The 23,601-nt window shown below is 34.4% G+C and overlaps 1 protein-coding gene across 11 annotated transcripts in view; it reads left to right on the top strand.

The window, feature by feature from the left end:
• LOC139773086 (dystrophin, isoforms A/C/F/G/H) overlaps positions 1-23,601 on the top strand; it is a 470,778-nt gene that overhangs the window by 94,296 nt on the left and 352,881 nt on the right. For all 11 annotated transcript variants that reach the window (XM_071707318.1, XM_071707327.1, XM_071707317.1 and 8 more), the window contains 2 exons: positions 14,480-14,694; positions 23,362-23,460. In XM_071707318.1, coding sequence (XP_071563419.1) covers positions 14,480-14,694; positions 23,362-23,460 — 314 coding nt within the window. The remainder of the gene's footprint in view (positions 1-14,479; positions 14,695-23,361; positions 23,461-23,601) is intronic.

Below are 23,601 nucleotides of genomic sequence, written 5' to 3'. Positions count from 1 at the left end.
CGAATTTTTACAATTTATAGGTCGTTTTCCATTAAACTAAATTAGATATTTATGTAGGTAGATATTTTTAATAAATATAATTCTATTTAGCTATTGGTTACTAGAATATTCACGATGAATAATATCATTCATCAAATAGCGTAAAAATTCGTATTGATCGCAGGAGGATTTTTTAGAGTGTCCGTAGAGTCTATTTAGAGTCTCACACACACACATTGTGACAACATGCGACATGCCAGACGATGCACATGCGATAATATCAATGAAGCCGCGTATGCGTCTTTGGATAGATAATGTCTATTAAGGAAAGTCTGTGTGTGTGAAAGTCTGAAAGTAGACGATGGACGATAGAAAAAATTCTTTATTTAAGAAGGGTACACAGTGGTTCCGTTTATTATGTACGAGAGCATTAAGAGAATGAGTTTTTTTTAAATACATTTTCTAAATCAGCGGGCACATTATTCTTCACTCGTAAGAAGGTATCTATAATTAGGGTTTTTGAAGTGGTTTTTGCTATTGTCAGTTAAACTATTATTTAATGATTCGGCAGATCATAAATTAAAAATATTATTCAGAAATCATAGGAGGGAAAGAGTGATATTTAAAAATTTGATAAATATTTACAACACATATATTTTAGGTTATTATTTTATTATAAGTTGCTTTCGAGGAAATAAAATATTAACATTGCCGTATAAATTTGTAATTTACTTAACTTATATTGGCATTTTAGTACACATATATGCACATCATTTTTGCAACTGTCAATTAAATATCAAACTAAATCGAGATTTATTGCATTATTAATTAATTATTTGTACTACATAATTTTTTTTATTATTGTATTTATGCAAGTATTTTTATTAACATTATTGATAATGTATTTAATTATCCGTCAGGATTTCTAATTCTTATTATTTTATTTAACTCTGAAGCCAAACCAAGATTCAGACTAAGCAAATAGAATATAGCAAAGCGAGTAAACAACTTGCTTCAATGACTGTGAACGGTTGCGTACTGGTTTATTTGTGTTTGTTTGCAATTAGTTGCTTAGTTTGGATCCAACTTAATACATCCAAAGCGTTATTATAATACTATTGCAGAAAATAAAAACTTATTAATTGTAAAATAGTAAATTAATGTTGACAAAATATCTTATTATAAATATATATTTGTTTTAAAATATATAATAACGATATAATCTATATTATACGTTTTTCTAACTCTTCACATATTTTTGTCTTAATCGGCATATAAAAGAATCGCAGTGTGCCACTGCAATAAACATACGTGTTGAATTATTATTTTCTGCATTAACTACTCTAAATAATCAAGTAAATTTGATACGCAGATTCTCTCTCTCTCTCTCTCTTTGTATACGCCGGTCTTTAATCCGCCTCTGAAGGAGCTAATGGAAGTGCTGTTGTAGCACGACAACTTCGTCCGCGAATAAACGTCGGCATCGTAAACTTCGTAATTCGCGTGCTTGTTGGGAGCGAGGGCTTTTACCGAAGGAATCCCGTTCGGACGCAAGAGGTTTCGATGATCTCGTTCGTGTCTGAAGTTTACGACTATGTCGCGACGACGCCAACATCGACGAATGTGGCAAAGACGCGGTACGTTCGGGATAAAATGATTGCTGGGGAGTAAGATCAGCCGACCGAAATAAGGATGCAGAAGCGAGCGAAAAAGCAGGATTAGATATAATTAAATATTTCGAAGTAAATCGACCGTATTTTTTAATTCAGTCGCGCGGAGAAACTTGTGTGAAAAGGAAATCAAAGTAATACTAAAATAATAAAATGTCATTTTTTATATAATTGCTATTTATAACAAATATATTAATCCTATTTGTGTATTCTCATCTGCAAGTCGTTTGTTGGTGCATCATCAATTATATTTTTATTTCTTTTCTATTTTTTTTTTTTTGGACATCCGGTACTGCTTCTATCTAAATATTCGACATTTGAACATATTATCAATACAATATTACGACCAACACAGATGTGATGGAGTTGGAAGCTCGATTATTATTAATGCAAATAGCATTTCAATGATCCCTTTGTCAATTGCGACATGACAGCTTTGTGATACAGTGTCGAGGAAACGTATGTGATGCATTCTTGCCAATTGGCCACGACAAGGAAATCAATGGAATGCATTAGAGAGAAAGGAGGTTTCTCTCTCTCTCTCTCTTCTCTCATTCTCTCTCGCTTTCTCGCTCTCTCTTTCTTACAGGATGACAAATATGCGGCGCAGCACCCTCGTGAAACATATGCATAACTATCATGCGTTGTATCAACACACGCATGCCTGAATTATGCATATATGACATCAAGAGAGGCTTATTCCAGTGCAACAAAGCACTCGTGTACATAGTTACATATATATCCGGATTCCGGTTATTTAAGATGATCGCTTGCTTGAGAGATTGTTGACGTAACGAGAAGGCTTTTGCTATCGCCCGCGAAAAACGATCTAATATGAATCTACACTGAGAAAAAAATGTTGTTAATTTGACTAAACTCGTTTAGTTGGTGTGATTTGTTTAATGTAAATATTAATATATTTAAATCAAATATACGTGAGTAATATCAAGAAATATTTTATTTTATTTTATATAATATTTGTTGAATTAACAAATGTTAGCTTGACAGCCCGTGACCGCTGCATTTAGTTGAATCAAATAATATTTCTTTGAATCAACGATTTTTTTTTCTCAGTGTAACTAAAATTATATTAAATCATATTAAATTTGGGTAAAATTCAAATTAAACCCAGATTTTATATTAAAATTATATTTCTTTAAATACAGTTTTAATTTGCACTTATTAAAATCAGTTATGTAGATTAAATATGATCCACAATAAAATAGGGCTTTAATTTAAATTTAATTAGATCACTTATGTGGATCATATAACACTTTGAATCAAATATGGTTTTAATTTGTATTTAATAAGATAACTTATGTGGATTATATATGATCCAGAACCATACACGATGCAGAATATTTATATATAAGACTTTAATAAAAAGTTAATGTGTTCTGTATGCGACTTTTACTTGATTCAATTGCGGCTTTAACTCAAATTTGGTTCTAATTTGATTCTTATTAGAACGTATTTTTGTTTAAATAATATTTGTGGTAAAATTTGTTTCCTTATTTGTCGAACTTAACGTGTAAATATTTGATTCAAATTAAAAAGTTAGACTAATGTTGAATATTAATTTGATTTTGGAAAAATTATGAAAAGTTAATAATTAGAAAATTAAGTATAGATTAAATTTCATATTTTATAGACTTTTATTATAATACAGTTAGTATATGTTGTCATTAATTTTTTGTTGAAGATTTTTACAAAAAGATAATTATACGGTATACAAAATAATTTGAGTCTATAACAAGTTGTGGATTCTGTCACAATCTACGTCTATGTTAACGAAATATAAATTTGAAATAATTGGAGCATATTGAGCAATTTAAAGTTGGACAGAATAATACAAAAGATCTGGGAATGAACCAGCAGTGTATTTCAGTCCGCTATAGATTGTATATCTTTCTGAAATAAAAGTTTTATTTTTAGATTTTACTGGATTTTTTTATCGGATTATTGTATATGAAATGATATAGTCATATAAGATTATATATGATCAGATCAGAATATTGCATCTCAAAGTATCCGATAGATGGCATTCGATGTGATCTGTTTCTCGTAATTAAAATTTAACAAAGAGTGTTATAAGAACGGTATCAAAAAGACACGACACTGTCTCGCGCTATTCTCGCGCGACGCTGTCTCGGAGCGACACAATTTTTGTATCAGTTATATCGTGAAGTCCACTCTTATAATAAAGTGGCACGCTTAAAAAATATTATAACCCCCTATAATTACAACCATTAAGACCAAATATAAGATTGAGTTACAGTCATATATAAATATTATTTGGATCTTATTAGAATTTTATATAATCTGGTTTAAATTTAAATTTAAATTGGTTTAAATTTGATCAAATTAATTTTGAATTTATTACCATATTTAATCCACATTTGGCATATTAAAACCATATTAACTCTGTATTTCCTTAGGTCTGTGCGGCTGATTTTGCATATTTTAACAAAGCAAGGTCCAGTTTAATCCATATATAGATTAAATAAGATTGGGGTACTTTAATTTGATTTAAATATGACTTATATTTAAATTATAATTGATTTGCATATTCGATCCTAATATAAGACTCTTATTGAATTCATATAAGCTTTTAATACGGTTTTAATACAATCGTTTTTCGCGGGCGGAGTTACAATATATCCAGCGCACGTGTTGAAACGTAACAATAAGGGCTGCGCCTGATTAAAGATATATTTACGAGGAGCGAAATATTGGAAACGTGTTTGTTATCTATTATATATAAGAGAAAACCGACTTTTGAATATGATCATCGTTTTTGCGCGAAAAATTTTATAGCTATATTCGCTTATTTTCTCGGCGACATTTTATACTGATATTTATACTTTGTATCTTTATTCTTTTAAAAGCGTCGGTGACAGGACACTAAATTTTTATAGGATAAAATAAAGAAAAAAAAACTCTGTTGTGCCAACGACATATTTAAGTAACGGGCGTCAAAGAGAATCTTTGATAAATATCTTATGAATATGTTAATTTGGATCGTCGCGGCGAAAAATGAGGAAAGTCCTTGGTCCTTGGCAGCGTAATCTTCTTTACAAGAGAATCTTCGCGGCTGCGGACACCTTCTTTAAGCACATGATTTATATTCTTTTTCAACAAAGAAGAAGGAAGTATTTTTGTGCACAACCGGCAAATTATTTAAAGCCAATATTACCTCTCGATAAAAATTTCTTACAAGTTTCGTATACAGTGTCAGGGATTATTTGAGAACAACTGCAAGATCTCGCGAATATTTCAAATTATATTTGCAAATTAGACACTTTGATTCAAATTATGATTATATGATAATTATTCGGTCCTACGCGATTGACACGTATATAACTCTTGAATATTTTAATGAAGTCTGGCCAATTTTAGGGATAGTAATGTTCAATCACGGTCCCGTAATTTGTCTCAAGGAAAGTACCCAGGTTGCCGGTGCCGTAAGCGAAGCGCCCAGCTGTCGATAAACTTTCGTTTACATGGCGTGTAATATTTAAGCGTGGTCCGCATTTTGCAATCTTCGTTCTAGTATTGCCGTCACGTTTCACCACGAAAGTAATTTTTCTCCATCTTTGTCCACCTTGCCACTCTCTCTCTCTCTCTCTCTTTCGTTCTCTCGCTCTCCCTCTCTCTTTTCGTCATCATCTTCGATCTTTTCTGCGGGAAGAGAATACAGCTGGAAGAATGAGGAAGGAGTGTCTTGAGCTGATAAACAGAAATTCTTGTTCGAGGAGACTGTAATAAGAGCAATCCTATTATCCTAATATGATAAGGTTTAATTGAATTTGGATGTTGCTCTCTTCTTTATCCGGTATTATTTCGCGTTACTACTTGTGCAATATCTTTGTTATAGATGTAATAAATATTTTCTAGCGGATCATATAGTGACAGCCAAAATTTGATTGCTTTATTTAAGTATATAACGTATTTTTATAATATTCCGTACACTATTTATATAGAAACGCATATATCTTTAGCAAAAAAAATTAACTATTATATTATTAAAATAAAATTTAGAATAATTAATAATTCGATGAATAGATAAAAAATGAAATCCTGATAATCTTACTGCTATATTTGCGTGCAACAAGAGGCATGCGTTTATATTTATGGTTTTTCTCCTTTAAGCGTAGTGAAAATTTAACCGTGTTTGGATAGCAGTGTAAATATATGTGACAAAATTAATATATGAATTATTCATAGAAAGTATCATTATCTTGATATATTCGATAACATGCAAATGAGAACGATGTTTATAGCTCGCTTAATTAGTAATTCGATAGAAATCAATTTATGTAATTTTGTCAGATAACAGTACAATTAATCGTTTATTCAAACAGTAAGAGTCGTGGTTTGTTTCCGATCGTGAATGCACTTTGATCGTAAAACTGATCTTAATTGTTCGACAAACATCGCTTGATGAATTCATATTTAATCGGCATCGACGCGACGCGAGAAAACTCGTGTTCGTGCTCGGTTCAGAGCCGAATTATAGACCTCTATTACTTTTGTTTTTTTCTCACCGATCATGGAATCGCTCCCGCGGAAAGGAAGATTAATTTCTCGCGGTAAGAGAGCAGCTCTAGATTGTCGGGTAGAGGGGCGTGGTACAATTGCCTTGGCAAAGACGAGAGATTCAATTACATCGAAAACGTGGGGCAGAAAAGGTCCCTCTACGTGAAGCCAGATTAATTCGTCCTTTGCCGTGATGGTTTCACAGAGAGGGGGGGCATCAGTACTTCCCTTTTTCCACCATCGCCGGAATACTTAACGACCTTTATTGAAAGCGGAAACAGGTCTCACCCATATACTCGATTAAATTAGTTATTATATTATCCCGCGTTCACGAGATTTTTGCCAATTTATTGTAGTTTTTAATAACCAACGTAGCTTAATTTTATTTCGTAATTACGTGGCTTTATTTAAGCCCAACTGATCGGAAATAGGATTGCGTTTTCACGAAAATATACTTATTAGAAATTCTGACGACGTTACTTATTCATAGCGATTCGGCTAAGTTCGTATAATTGTTACATCCTTCAAATCTAATCAAAGCTATTAATAAGAAAATTTTAATATCGAAATTATGTTTTACTATATCGAAAGTTTAAATTTAATAAAAATAAATTTTATAGTTACTATTATTACCGCACGGAGAAAAGGACCCTCCGTTTTATCTGTGTCCGCTCAAATCTTTTAATTCCAATCTTGATGCGTCATTCGTGCAGATTTTATTGATTTAGTCGCATTTGTACCGCTGTCACGATAATCCGCGTTGTCCATTAATGTGTACATTTGTTTCGACTTTGTCGACGAATTTCCACGTGGACTCCGAATAATAATTTTTTTAGCCAGATGCTCGCAGCTGTTTTAATTATTTAACGGGCGCGCAATATTCTCTTCGCGATACTAATAGGGATAAACGAATAAATCAGAATTTATGCATTTTGTAATAACGTAATAATGTAATAATGCGTTTGCATGTATTCAGGAGTTTTGGTTTATTCTTGTTGCGTTCACATAATTCAAGTTAGATCGTTGGTATAATTATATTGCACGTTGCACGGTCCACATTTTTTCATTTGTTTAATTAAGCTCGATTATATTAATATTCAGCCTGTACACACAGGAATGTCCTTATCAAGCTTGTCTTGTATGCTTGCGAATCGATCCAACAGAAGTTTCTTCAAGGAGTTTTTACTATTTCTGTGTTGCTTTTAAATATAAATCCACACACAAATCGGTTTTAATTTATATATTATTTAAAATTTTGTATCAGTATTTACCTATAGATTTGAAATATATTGACACAAAATTTTAAATAATACATGAACTAAAAATGAAAATATTTTGAAAAACACTTGATGTTATAATTAAATTTCTCCGTGATCTAACTTTCAATAGGTCCAAAATCCGCATACATATTATTATATACATACATAGTTGTCACTTATACATATGTATACGCAAATAGACGTACTGAGACATGCGTACTCTAAAACATAAATGTCGTTCCAACGGATATCGAGATATTCCTAGCATCTAGTTATTCCGTTCCATCCTATCTTTTGCTGTCTTTCATGTTTAATTGTGTCTCGAGTCGCTACAAGCTAATTGGCGAGACGGCGTACAATTTAACAATGTTTGCAGCAGGATCTTTTTATTTCTCTTTCGGTCCTTTTAGTTTTCTTCTACTTTTCTCTAAGCTCGCCGTTTATTTTTACCGGTTAAGAGTACTGCCAAGTATTAACAGTCCCACGGTACTTCTGACCCTTGTGCAAGCGGCGAATATTTATTTCTGCGTTCCTATTTCTTGGCTACACGTTAAAATTACGGCGCTTTTTCTTCCACTCGTGAAATTTGCTTGCCGATACTAAGTTTATTTGAGTTGCCGCGAATAAATTTCACGTCACTATACTTATTTACATAGCAGAATAGGAAATTAATTTGCACCTGTTATATTCATCGTAAATCTTGTTTTTATTATTACAACAAAGAATATTTAATAATTATAAAGCTAATTTATTTTTAACAAAAAATAAAATAAAAAATGTGTTAACTTTATCCTATTCATTATAATTGTAAAACGTGCCTAGTTTTAAAACAAAATTTATTTTATTATTTATAGTTGCCTAATTTTTTATTTTGAATTTTTTTGTCAGACATTAGTGCAGACTATGTACATTGTATAATGGGTTACGTATACAAAAACTATTTTTTATAATTTTATAAATTAATTTGTAATATCATAAATTAACCAAAAATAGAAAGAATAGTGTTGTTAAATTATATCTATTAAGTATATTTTTATGGATATTATGCAATTCGTCATGGTAGAAATAAATCTTAATTAAATGATTTTTTGTTCTTTGCCTATATTACATGAATGTAAGTACGAGTAATTTAGAAAGTAAAGAATAGTAGTCTAGAAAGGGACGGCGCGAATCGTAAACCCACGCAAACCGCACGTTGTCAGTAATACCGGTTGAAGACCCTTCAATAGGAAAGACACGGATTCGTGCTGCCGTTCAGATCGGATCGTCGTTCAGCCGACCGGAAATGTAGACGGCACAAGTTGTGGGTTCCGGTTTCCGCGGTACAATAGGCGACCTGCCCTTTGGTGGAAGAGTGTCAGTGGATGGCGGCGTGCAATCCATCACTCTCATTCACGGCCCATCCTCGCTTCTTCCCCGGTGTTGCTTGCTATACGACCGCCCTCCCGCCATTCCGCTTTTCCCTTCGCATCTCCGTTGTACTGTCACATCACTTATCCCTGGCAGACAGGCGGACAGACGGACGCTTAAGCCGTGTTCGCAACGCGCCTTTCCTATTTTTCACCTCCGGGAGTACCGGGAGGAAAGATCCAAGTATCTGTGTACTCTCCTTCCTTCCTTCCTCCTCCCCGCGCGGCCTTGCTGGAATAAAACTGCTGCCACGAAGAGAATTGATGCTTCCCGCTGTAAATTCGTCCTATTTTTCACGGCGGGTCATCCCGCGGCGGCGTTTGCCTCGCCTCACCTCGCCTCGCCTTGTTGTAGCAGCCTGCTAACAAGGGATTTCTACTTCAACGGCGACGGTCTGAGCTGGATCGTCGCTCTTCTACTTTATACCGTACAAATCGTATACTTCCAAGCGGCGCGAGATTTTATATCGCTGCGAAAACGTCGGCGTGACGCCCGCGCCGTTACTCTTTCGTTTTGTCATTGGCATCATAAATATGTAAGAGAATGTTCACACTCGCGATTCGTCGTGAATTTTATCTTTACAAATCTTTACATGTCGCGGCTGTAAGAGTTTGATCAGACAATATCAGGTAAAATGACAAAATTATATCTTTGCTCGAGACTGCGGAATAAAATTTCCAAATAATTATCCAATATTTCCCAATATAGGTAGAATTGTATATCTTTGCAAAGATAATGTTCGTGCTTATTGCAAGTTATAAAAATATTGCAAACTTTGTGTCGTTCTAAATAGATAAATAGGATTACGTATAAACCGGAATGTGGCAAAGACGGGGATTAAAATAATGAAGATTATATCATAGAGGCTGATAATTAGGGATAAGAATAACTCTGGCCTGGCAACTAAGAGATTTAGTAGAATAAGTTGAAATGAATGGAAGCGGAGTCAATGGACGAGCCTTTAATCTAGAATCCGATTACTTCTCTAACCCCGTTCTGAAAAAGTAATGAAAGAACTTCATAAATCTCGTTAAGCTATTCAGATCTAGCTTAACCACATTGACCAAAGCAAGATTGCATCTCCATTCTGTTGAAAGTTGAATAAACTTGCTGTGCAAGATTTGTAGCGATCTATTCAATCGATATGTTACAAGTTAACTTCACTCAATCGAGAAAAAACATTTTTTTAAATCTTGGATATCGGATCGTGCATAAAGCTTTTTTCGATAAGACATCATTGTCACACTAAAGATTTATCGTTTGATCCTCGCGCGCGCGCGTACACATCGTTTATTATATCTCGTACACTTCATTAAACATGTTTCGCGTTTAATGAGCTTCTGGCGATTTTGTTGCTCATTCCGAGTCTCCGAGTACGCTTATTCCACATATATTTATTCTTATTTGCAACTTACATTGCTTTTGAATGGAAAATTAATGACTTTGTTATATTTGATAACTTTGTTATAAATCTAAATTACTGCACACTAATTGCAATGATTGATCGGCATGATTCGGCTTTCTTACTTTCGATATGCGTTGGGAATGTTGGAAAATCGGTAACCATGTGATTCATACTCGTCGTGCGGCGTCGAAAATGGTCCACCCCCGTTGCCGTTGTTACGGGAGTAATAACTCGCTCCTAGCAGCTGCTGCAGCGACAAATGTTACGAATGTCCTCTTCCAGGACCATTTTCCTTCAGGCCGTGCAGCATCAGGAAGTATCATTTGCGTTACGCTCTCTAAATTAATAAGAGAAAACGCGATCCATCTTTTGAACTTCGAAAATATCTTCACAAAAATATCATGTTTTAATCGAAGCATTTAGATTTTTTCTTGAAAGAGTTATTACTTTTTCAAGAATAAGTTCTTATTTAGAATACAAAAAGAGTTAGAGATATTTATAATCTACACATTACTCTTTAAAGATAATTTATGAAATCATGTATTTTTTATAATGTTATCTTCATTATGCAAACTTTTTGATTCTGTATTTTGACAGTTTATAAAAAAGACGATATCGCGCGCGTCATGTACATACATATATTGTATATATTTTATTCTTATACCGAAAATTATTCAACGTATACGATTATGCGCAAGAAATATCCATGAATAAGTTAGAATTATTAAATGTATAAAAGCAAAGTTATGTTCGAGTGAAATTTATTTATCATATTTTGCACGGAACACGAGACGATTATCTGATATGTAAAAGTCTGAAAGAAGAGAAAATGTATGCGCATTTTGTGCAGAATCAGCATGTATCGTTGTTTGTATCTTTCGATGGCATCTGCGAAGAAGTTTGCGTAGATCAATTCTCTTGACTAATCGGATTTCGCTCCTGCTTACCATAATCTGATGAGAACAGAAGCGAGCGAGACCGAGTATGCACCGTCATGCTTATTATGTATTTAGCGTGTATCGTAACTCATCCGACCGCCATGGAGACTATGTAACTCCAGCGTGTATAGGGCTTAGAAGTTGCGACGACTTATGACAGAACTTTACGAACGCTCTGTGGTTTATGCACCGAGGTCTGTGTGTCTTATCTATATTAAGTTCCTTCTCTTCTCTCGCGAAATTCAGGCTTATGTACGTGCACTCATATATTTACCATATGGCGTACGGTTATTTAGTATGCTAATGCGACAGCTACAGTAAATTTCCTACATTTGATATATTATTCTCCCTCACAATTATATTTATTCCAAGTTCTTGTTGTTTATACTATTTTATTTTTTTTTGCGATAGCAGTAGGAAACTTTTAAATTATTCAAGAGCACTTTTCTAATAAATAGAGATAATTATTATTTAAGAATAATAATTTTTTCAAATTATGTATATCTATTGTGTAATAATATAGCAAAGTTTTTCCTATTATTTAACTTGTTTTATCAATATGCGTAACATTTTGACAAATTTTATTGTTCTATTTTCTATTTACCTGTATTCTATAGATATTTATCTACGATTTGAACATTTTACGTTTATTTTGCGTTTGACTAACATGATTTTTATTAGTTCAATTTGCTGGACACAAAATTACACAAGGCAGTCTTTAAATTGGAGTAGCCATCTCCTTCGTGGAAGTTGGGCTATTTCTGCGGAGTTTTGTACGATTCTCAACTTCGCAAATTGTATGCACACAATTTGCGCGAGTGGACGAGATGGAACGTGTAGAAATTTGAGCCTTTTGAAGGCGGATGGATATCCTTGAGATTTAACGGCAAATGTTTCGCAGTACGTTTGCATAACTGCTTCTCCTTTGAATTAACAGCGCCGTTCGTCCACTGCTTTTCCGTGATCCCGGCGACAAAGTGCTCGACGCATGCCAAGCATACAACTCGTTCTCGAAGTTCACCGAATGCGTTGAAAAATTTCTTTGGGGGGTCGGAGAAATATTTCTTCATTGGGTGGAAGTTTCGCGGTCTGTGAGTAATTACGCGGGTAAACTGCCCTCTCGTACCGAACTTTGCTTCATCGTTTGCTTCCCTCTGCTTTCCCTTAATCTCGCCCACTGTTTTCGTACTTTTTTCTTTTTGCCTCATTGCCGGTTTTAGATAGTACAGCGAAATTCAGCAATAAAACGGGGACAGGACCAGTTGTTAAGATAATGCTTGCCGGTACTAACCGGCGCGAAAAAGTCCGCGGGAGTCAAAATATAATAGCTTCTGTAAAACTAGACCGAGACGGGTTTTATGCGTAAGTTATAATCTTTGGAGACGATCTTTGAATTACGGATAAAAATATGTTCAAATATTAATGCTAGGCGAAATAAAAATATTTATGTATTTCTTGTGCCTTTTGTATTCCTTATCGAAACTAGTTTACATTTTTTGTGATTTTATTGTGTGATTTACAACTCGATTTTCATTTTGAATTATCGCATCCATAGAGAGAATAATATATAATTTTTGCAATATGATCGAATCAGCTTTATCTCTCATATGAAAATGCTTGTGCTTAACAACACGCTGAGTAAAATTATCAAAGACTTCCGTTTTAGTTTGTTAAATGATAAATACATATGCTGCATGAATGCTGTACCATAGGGGTATATTATGACCAATTACTGATTAATCCAAACGTATTTGATGTATTTTACAAGCCCGTTTTACCGAGCACAAGTGTAGTTATATGATAAATCTTACTTATCTCGGAATATACTGCAACAATATAGAATATATTTTCAATTTTAATATTGTAATTCAATATTGTAATTTAAGATAACTGTAGAAATTTTCATGAATACACTTACTATTAATTATTAATTATTTCAAATTGATATTATAAACACCTTTGATTATGATTGCATTATTGCAACGGACGCATCAATTGATACAAATTATTATTAAGAATAATCGCAAACTATTTAATTTATTGTTTTACTTTTTATCGAATTATATACGTATATTGACATTTATAACATAAGTAGAAGAAAAGAAACAGGGTTTCGTGTCATTGCTGATTGGTACAACGCGTTTTTAAGTAGCGCTTAAACGCTCGTAGAGGAGGATTACAAATCGAGGGGTAGAAAAAGCGTTTACGAAAGTTTTCAATTACATTAGAGACGGGCATTAAGCTCGTCTTCGACGATCCTGCGTAGGGTTCACCTGGGATCCTCCATGATCTCGCTCCGACTCGATCCGGTAGGATGTGAAGCGGGTAAACTTATAAACTATGAAAGTTACTTCCCTATTCAATGAATTGACCGTGCATCTTACGGTACGTGCCTCGAAACCATTTCGCCTCGGTTCTTTCTTTCTATCTTTCTCCCCCTTTGAGCGAATTTTCCTTTCCCGTTTTATTGTGTCACCGCACGTGAGAAAGAATACAACGACAGCGGATCGACTGGAAAATTATCAGTTTTCACGAAAAACGCGAGGCGGTACATTGTACGCAAAAATAGATCTCTCCTTTTGCAGTTACGATTGTAGGTTAAATTATTTATATACCATTTTTATTGTTACAATTTACTCACATGTATAACAAACATTGGATAAATGCACTTTTAATTAGAAAGGATCTATGGAAAATTCTGTGTGAATTACTTTATATATAAATCTTACTATGTATCAAGAGGAAACAAATGTAATATACACACACATATATACATACAAAATATGTATACATATAGAGAGACAATTAATGTATTCACAAAACGGCGTATTCTCTCTCATAAAATAGACATCAGTTAGAAATGATAAATAACTATAATTATGACAGACAATAATGCCAGGGTATTCTTTATCTGACAAGATGTAATACTAGCGTTTTCTATACGAAGTGTTAGCTATAAATGCAATTGGAAATTTAACAACTCAGATCTCTGATCTGTCGATATAGCCGTGTAGCGTTTCAATCGTGCGTGACTCGTGATAATCGTTATCGCCGATAAGCTCGAATGATCGATAATTCGATGTATATACGCATGGTGCGGCACACGGAAGCGTCGCTAAAACGGATGTCTGAATATTCGCTTTGCTTCCTGATGCACCGAGAGCGCATCAATTTTCGTCACGTCGGCGTCGGCAGGCGGCCGCAGGAGATACGGCCTGCCGACTTTTACGACACGACGCCACGCTCTAATGGAGATATGGTTTTGTTTCCCTGTTACAGAAGTGGAAAGGAGTGTAGGCACCGCAGCACAGGGGGCGGCGGGTGCAGCTGCAGGGGGCTCTCGGGGGCTGTCACCCTCTCCCGCCCCCTCGTCACCGTCGACCCCCGTAGCGACTAGCAGCCCCTCTGCTTCCGTCTCCTCGGCTTCGTCTTCACCGTCACCCTCTACTTCAGCTTCCGCCCTCGTCGCGGGACTCGATAAATCAGTGCTTCAGGTAAGCTTGCTTTACTTATACGCCTGCGTGAAGCTGCCAGGACAACAGTAGCCGAAAAGTATACGCAAAGAAAAGAAATACATTCGACATTTATCCAAGTCTGCTATTTTATTTGTTACTTGGATTCTTCAATAATAACTATTGCGCAGGGATTAATGTTGGACTATGCTTGCACAATGTAATCTGAAAATATTTATTTTAATGAAAAGTTATAGCAATTTTTATATATGCTTCTCAATTGTGTAAGATTAGTTTTTTTTTCTTCTAAGATTCTATTATTCCCAAAGCAACTTAATGTCGCAAGTTAAAAAACTACAAATAGTGTCTGCAAGTAAAGCTTTATTAAGGAAAAATATCTTATTTTTTGTTTGTCTTTTACACATGAAACGTGTCTTCACATAATATCGAAAAAGTTAACAATTTGATAAACTGATACCATTACCTATACCTCTAGGCAAGAAGCTCAAATAACAGATAATAATTAACGGTCGGTTATCTTCGGAATCCGATTGGAAGGTATCGATTTGATTACTTCGATGTTGCTGCGAGGCGAGGGGCTGGAAAAATTCCCAATGAAGAGTTCTTGAACGGTTTGCGATTTATTTATCCTTACTCGGGTTCGATTTATTTTCGATTCTTTTCTTTTGCAATCTAAAAGCGTTGCCCTAGATATTCCATATCTTTCTTTGAACAAAACGTGAGTGAAGTTTGCAATGTGGATTTCCGTCGTTTTCTCACGTCGCCGAAAATGGCGGAGTTACGATAACGGCAAGAGCTTGTCCTCAGGCATCTCGGCTAATTAAAGCGCATAAATTACGCGAACGCGGGGAGAGACTGACGAGAATATGGCAACGTAACGCGCGTTCCTGAGTTCTGGCAGTAAGGTACATGTCTCCGAGCGAATGTCGACGAAAAATATGCTAAACGACTTTGTACGTGAGAGATCGCATATTTTTGGGAGATTCGTCTACTTGGCTGACAAAATAAGAATTTGATCTATTTCTTGTACATATTTCGAAAAGAGCAGACTGGTTACTCGCGTAATATCATGAAAACTGCTTTCATTATAGACATAAAAGTATACAGGATTATACATGTGTAATAACGTATCGCTAAATCGGTACATATGTAGCTATGTAGCCGGATTATACTCGTACGTTTAATTATATTGCGTTCCTTTTGAACTTTAACGAGCACGATTTTAGATCTTTTTCTCTTTTACCTACTTTTTTTTTCAGACTGTCCGTATATTTAAACTCAGGAAACAGGTACACGCTCAAGCTTTGTAGAAAGAACGAAAGAGAAAGAGTGTAGCTAAAAGGAACATACCTGTTATCTCTGACGGAAAAGCGTTTTCTTTGTAAACGCAAATTAAAACACTATTGTAGATTCTGTTAAGCTCACGAGCATATGGCGATATTCTATTCTGTGTGCACGTCAGTATTGTAGCGTGTCCCTCATGGACGAGGAGTCTTAACTTGGTTATCAAGGTGTCGGCTAAATTGGATCCGCTTTCCACAATTAGTATTCAGAGTAGAGCGATGTATCTGGTCGATATCTCTCATATTGTACATGTTCCGTCTTAATATTGATACGTCATATCAATGCTATAATCAATGAATGTGTGCAAAATTACATAAATCTGAGGGATGTTTAATTGTGGCCAAATAAATAACTTGAAATCGCAGAGAGTATCACATAGAAAGTTTTCGTAGGTACGAATTAATATCAAAAGTTATTTTTATTCGCGTTCTTATTTCGTTTTCGTTTATGCGGCTTATTCGCAACGACTTTTATAAAGTGGTAACAAACTTTGTTACCACAGTTCTTTTTTTCTCCGGAATACGGTTCGTCATAAATCACATATAAATCCGTGGTGAGAATACAGAAATAGAGGAAATATATATATTTTTTTAGATAAATGTCAAACTGTAATAAAATAATCGGACGGTGCTTCGTGCGTGACATTTTAACTTTGTGAATAACGAATGTTTCTGTGGTTATTAAGAATATTGTCCTTTTGGATAATTTTATTGCTATTTGTTAGGAATTTGCCGTAATAAAAAAGTCTTTTCTCGTCACGCCTTTGCACCTCACCGATTCCGTGAAGTGTTTATTAATTATAATTTACTGAATCTATTTATCTGATGTAACATCTTTGAATATCTGCTTTTGAAGTGTACTCATATTGTTTTTTAACTACTTCTTATTTTGATTTAATTATTATTTTATCATTTATTAGTATTTATTATTTCTTTTATGAATTTACGTATTGAAAATTTTTCGAATAATCTTTTATTGCCGGCAATATTTCCGCGCATAAATTCCAATAACTTTTGACGTGAGCTGTAAGCGGAGAGATGTGCAAAATGCACAGTAATAGCTTTATCGAGATCGAAGAAAGTCATCGTCGGAATTGCAGATGGAGTCTTGAGGGCTTATCTATTGTTGATGCTGCCTCAGCAATAACTTCTTATCGCGTCAGCATGCTTCATAGGATCTCGACTTCGACTTCCAGTCCGCATTCTCCTTCGATCGCGATCTGGTTACGACGGAAAATTTCGAAAGAAATGTAATTTCGACTGAATATTCTGCAATTGGTGGCACGAGTTCGGTTATCAGGAATAGGAATTAGATTTGTGTGACGACGGTGGACAGGCGTGCAAGGAGGGAGTGGGTCGATGTTCATGCAGGAGTATAACTCGGTCAATTTTATCGAATTACTCTGCCGGTTTCTCTCCCTTCACGCCATACTGATCCTCATTCACTTTCCGTACCTGTGCTGTTCTTTTGTGACGGACATAGCTTGGGCGTACAATCTAGGAAATATAGTAAGATAAAATAATTTAAATCTCACTTTTATATCCCGGATGTTCCTTTCATGATTCGACAGAGCGGAAATTTATCGTCTTTTATAGCATGGAAATTTAATTTAATTTAAGGGCGCACTTGGCCGACGCGGTAAGTTTAATTCGGTTTTAGTAGTTGCGGTAGCTACGTTGATCTACGTGATCAGCGTTTTATTACGTAAATGTTAATACTCTGGAATTCACCGAAGAATATCTCTTTGATTCGCACTACGTCTTCCTTCTACTCTGCGGGGTTTTTAATTTGAATATACTTTCATCGTTACAGTACAATATTGTTTAACGAAGCATATCTACTTTTTCTATCCGTTATTCTGGTTTTACTTTTTATTATTTTTACTGATTACTTTTATTAACCATCTTTGTTAAAACCGTTCTTTTTGTTAAAGGACTTATCATGGCAGAACATAAACGCGTATAATCGTGCAAGTTGTCAGGTAAAATTCTCAGGCGTTTTTATTTTTGTTTTTGCTGAGCGTGGTCTTTTCCAACTATTTTTCGAGAATTTATTCTCTTTGAACTTTTATGACCTCGAACTGTTACATTTATATTTCGCAAAATGTTTTTTGCCTTTTTGCGCATGTCAGAGTGACATTACAATTTTTTTTGAAAACGTGACATTTTACAGACTCTCCGTAAAGGTGAAATATTTTTCATCTCACGTAACTTGCTTGCTACTAGGAGAAATCGGAACTATACTTATGTCACATGATTATGAAATATTTTTATGCTATATTTGATTTTATTATATTTAGTTTGATTTTGATAGATTTATTTATATTATGATTGCGAGAAAGAGAGAAAGCGAGAGAGAGAGTGCGTTAACAATTAGTCGGATAATGGTTAATTGCGATATGAGACTTACAAATATATTCCGGTAATGTGTAATATCTCTACCTATTGTCCAGAGAACTTTTAGCAACGTCTCAGCAAACATTGCATAGGCTCTAGGCTCTAGTACGCTTTTCCTATTTGCCGAGTCAACAGTCAGACTCCAGCCAGTCTCCAATGCCATAATAGCTATCTCCGGGCTTCTATTTCCGGCTATGCTGTCGCACTGACAAGTATTGTGCTGTTTGCATAAAGCGATGAGAGGCCTCGAGGTAACGAGACTCGAGCAGGAATCAAGTTGCCAATATGAAATTCTATTTCGGCTCATGACGATGGAACACTTTTTGTTTTACGCATGCTGCTTGTCATATTGACTGAGGCGTGGAGTTCGCCGTGTGACAATAACTATTGCCTCAGTCAGGTCAATAATGTAAATTGAAACATTTGTACTTATAGATGATGTATTACGTGTAATTTATTTAGGATATTCGACGTTAATTTAAGGATATCTGTTTTGAACGTTGTATATGGATTTGGTACTACTCATTATCGTAAGGAAATCGTACAACTCGTTAGGAACTTGAGTGTTTGTAGAGGAGATATAAGGCAATGAAAAATCGAAATATTATAGTTTTATCAATTCAACGTGTAATAATAACTCAAGATTACATTTTAAATAAAATACATTATTTATCTTTTTAATTTTATATCCATAATGCGAAAATAATACTTCATTTTCTTGATTATCTTTCTCTTTTGATTCTATAATAATGAATTAATTGATATTAATTTACTTTATAATTTGGTTTTTTATTCGACTGATGAACATTATATTTCCTGAATAATGGGGATAAAAATTAATATGGATAAAAAAACGCTCGTACACGATAATGCGAATTTTCGACGTATGCAGACCAAATTTCATATTCGAAACTTCTCCGAACGCAATGTTAGTGTATGCTTCTCTATCCCGAATTCCCGTGTTCGCGTTTCCATGGCACTCCAATAATTTGGAACTGACTCTCTTTGCGGTATTCAGCTTATTGGATTCTTGATCACCATTATTTTGTCTTGCGATAAAATATGTGAGTCTAGTTTGAGGCTTATTTTGCATAAAATAGTGAAATAGCAGACATTGTTTTCCACCGCCACATAATTACGAGTGATTAATAATGTAATAGTACTTCTAAGTCATAATTAATTAAATTAATTTTGGATTAATTATATTGGAAAGATATTTCTATCTATGCATATATAATGCCTACATGAATAATTAAAATTTCGATATTATATATTATATACTATAGAAATCCTAATAATATGTAAAACAAAAAGAATATTATAACAAGAATATATAAAAGAGAGTTGTTTGCTCAACATTTTTTTTTTTCAATATTTTGACGTAGAACTACGTTTTTCCCGAGGGGGATGGGGTAACTTCGGGTGCACGACTGCAACGTTTTCTTGCAACGAAAACATGCAACACTAATATTTCTCGAAAAGTATTAAAGGAAAATATACTTTATTATAGTGTTTTTGAAAGCTCTCGATGTGAGCTAAATGTTTCTGCAATTTATTTTGGTGGTTTTTTATAACCGATTTTCTTGATATGGCAATGTGTTCAGAATGTTCTAATACGTCGAATATTTCTTGAAAAGTATTAAAGGAAAATATACTTTATTATAGTGTTTTTGAAAGCTCTCAATGTGAGTTAAATGCTCCTGTAATTTATTTGGGTGGCATGAAATAGACGTAGGAAAGAGTGAAAAATATAATCGAATTAGTAAAAAATTAATAAAAAATAATAAAACTGCGCAAATTAGAATTTTGCACATTGCCGCTACATGGACCTTTACTGAGGAACAAGAGTATCCCCCCAGGATCCATGAGAATTTCCCCCACGTTAAAAAAAAGATGGAAATATAGTAAAAACATTTAGTATGTTTTACTTCTCAAAAAATTTTGAACTAAAGAAAACAAACACAAATTTGCAAATTAAAAACTTGCATATTGCTTTTACATCATTTTATTTAGCTTATAAAGTTTCCTAGAAGGAAGCCAATTCATTATATGCTAATAATTTGAGAAATTTTTTAAATGTTTTTTAGCAATTTTATTAAAATTTTATAACAATTTTATCAAAGATATATTATTTTCTATTTTCACTGAGCAATAATAATAAAAGTCTCGATCGAAAGGGAAGCGATAGAAGGAAGATAAAATGGTTTGTCCAATGAACCGTTTAATGCATCAAAAAGTCGTGAGATGACAATCGAGAAACTTCGTGCAAAGTGCACCAGCGCTATCTTTTTCGCGTTTATTTTTATTTCGAAAAACAATACCATCGGGAATCGCTTCTTGTGGAATATTTTATTTATTTATTTATTTATATTTATACAATATAGAAAACATAAATTTTGCAGACTAAAATGACATGTTTTTGGATATTAAGTTAAGAGCAATTGGGTACTTATGAAGGAAAAAAGCGTTTTTAACGCATTTTACGATTAAAATTCGAGACATCTGTAGTGATAAAAATATGGGTACCATCGTGTACACGTTGCCAAGCATTATTCTCAACACAGTTGATTTTTGCAGGGATGTGTGTACGCCTTATCGCGTCTTTTTTATTGCTCGGGTGCTAAAATCGATCGTTAAACTCTTAGACAAGAAACCCCAGTCTCACGGGGTGATTTTCGATGAGTGTAACGAGTACACCTAATACTCGACATAATGAATCATGACGGATACAGATAGCGGAAATCATGTAACGGACCTACACTTGTGTAATTTATTTGTGTGAATTTACTCGTAAAATTTTGTAGCTTATTTCAGCGAAGAAACTGTATTTAAATTGTCTAGAAGTCAAGAATTAAAATGATTGAGGGCCACTTCGACCAAGCTCCGATTAATTTAATCGTTGATTAGTCCACTGGAAATGACCAATCGCATTTATCAATCTGCTTAATGAGTAAATGCGATTGGTCATTTACAATGGACTGATCAACGATTAAGTTAATCGGAGTTTGGTCGAAGTAGCTCTGAATAAGCTTCTTTACATTAAGATATTATTTTCTATCAAATCCATCAAAAAGTTAATAAAGGACATGCATTTTACATTGTGTTTCTCGTTAATTGAACGAAAGAATCCATTATTTTCCATTTTATGTGTTAATTATTTTTAGCTTTTCAGTTTCTTAATAACTCATTTATTTTCAGAATAATATAAATATGATTTCAGACGATTATAAATTTTGTTAAAATTCTGGCAAAAATTAACGTAGAAAATTGATCTTAAGAAGATTTTTAACATTATATTAACCCTTTCTTAAGAGAAACAGTTCAACCGTAAGTTATATGAAAATGTATACAATGTGGCTCTACGGTGTCCATTTTGAGGCGGAAAACACGAGGGATATGATCATTCTTCGACAACGGGCACTTAATCAAGGCCGCTTCGAGTCGGACAAGGGTGGGTGAAAGGCGGAACGAGCCCAGGAGCTTAGTCTAGGTGGCAGACTCGCAGGGGGTTGCCGGACCGAGCGAGACCTTAATTTCCTGTAGCACTACGGTTTATCTCTTCCGCGATTTATCGACTCCCTCGAAAGTTCCACGTTTGCGATCCGGGGAAATTCTCGTCGAATGCTAGTTTGGGTTTCTTGCATGGTTGCTGTTGCGTCGCCGACCGATCGATCAGTCGGTGTTAGGTCGAGAATTTCAGGGCGAACTTTTTTTTTCAATATGTTGTTTGCCGTAAACGTTTATTTGATTGTCATGATCTTTTGAGGTATTTCGACTAAAATTTGATACACAACGTACAAGCACGCTAAAATTGTCAGCGGAGATATTTCCGTTGTCTAGCGAGGCGTTACGCGCGCGCGCGCGCGGACGAGCTTTTAAATATATTATTGGCTTTGCAACTCGTAGTTGCAATGGAAATGCGATTATGCAACTTGCCTTGATATTTAATTAATCGCACCAATGAACCCATTTACGAGGAAAAACTGTTCGCCGTAATGACTGCTGGAAAATGTAAATTTGTGATGCAATTGGACGTTCACTCATGCTGTACAATAGCGGCGCAATTTATTTAGAGTAATTATGTTGCGGACTTTTTCGTGATTGAGAATTAGTCTCTTTAAATGTTGCTCTTTCACACGCGATTACTTCGGCTATCATCGACACTTCGGTTCCGTTAACGCAAAATATTTTATTCGAGAATTTAAACTTCAGATTTATCAGGGAATGCGCTCTTGAAATTTGACGCAAGTTTTAGGACACGCCTCGTACGTTCAGTATTTGCCTATTCTTGACTCTTGGCGAATATTGAGGTAAATCGAAGTCGGCCACTTACGAACGGACACTCCCTACTAATTTCCGGCAGCAAATATCCTAGTTCCGGTTCTGCGTTCTCCCCCTTTTTGCCCCCATGCTAGCTCTTTGCTATCTGATTTGAGCCACTTTTGGAGGATGGAGATATTTGCCACTGATGCCGATACTCACGTTTCCTAAGGGATATAAGTTTTATTGCTATAGCTAATTTGTGATTAATTCATCAAGATGGATTATCAATTTATGAATTGATCAATGATCAAAGATACATTAATTAATTTAATGCCGCTCTTGTTGTGAAATATAATTATATTTGCTTGAAATTATTTTTACTTCTATCTTTTATTCTAGTAAGGTAATATCATTTTAATATAATTTTTATATTATTTAGATATGATAATAAAGCTTTTTAATATAATAAAAGGCAAAATATTGGTAAACATTTTTTTTATATTAAGTGAATATATTCAAGCAATAAGAAAGGCATAGTTACGCAAAAAAAATCCAACAAAACTGTAGTCTTTAATATTGTAATTACGTCTCTGCAGAACTGGTTATGTATAATTTAGGTATTGCTACCTTTGAACAAGGTTGCTAATATACTATCATAATTATTGTTTGCTTGATTACATTGCAGATACGTGACTGGCTTACGGTCGAAGAAGAGATGTTACGACAACAATCTGTGGTCGTCGGCGATGTCGATGAAATCTTGCATCTTCTGGACAAACAGAAGGTAAATCACATAATAAAAATAATTTGTCATATTCAACAAATTTTCTCCTAATTAAAGATTGGTCACGTCATTAGTTTCTATAAGTATGTTTTTGTTTAGAGTAATGTCAAACCTATTTTCTAGAGTAAAAGTAATTTTGTA

The sequence above is a fragment of the Temnothorax nylanderi genome, unplaced genomic scaffold (assembly GCF_030848795.1).
Source record: "Temnothorax nylanderi isolate EJ_2023f unplaced genomic scaffold, tnyl_v1.0 TNYL_tig0057_pilon, whole genome shotgun sequence".
Taxonomy (NCBI): Eukaryota; Metazoa; Arthropoda; class Insecta; order Hymenoptera; family Formicidae; genus Temnothorax; species Temnothorax nylanderi.
Note: the sequence above shows the minus strand (reverse complement) of the source record. Positions and strands in the feature narration are given on the sequence as shown.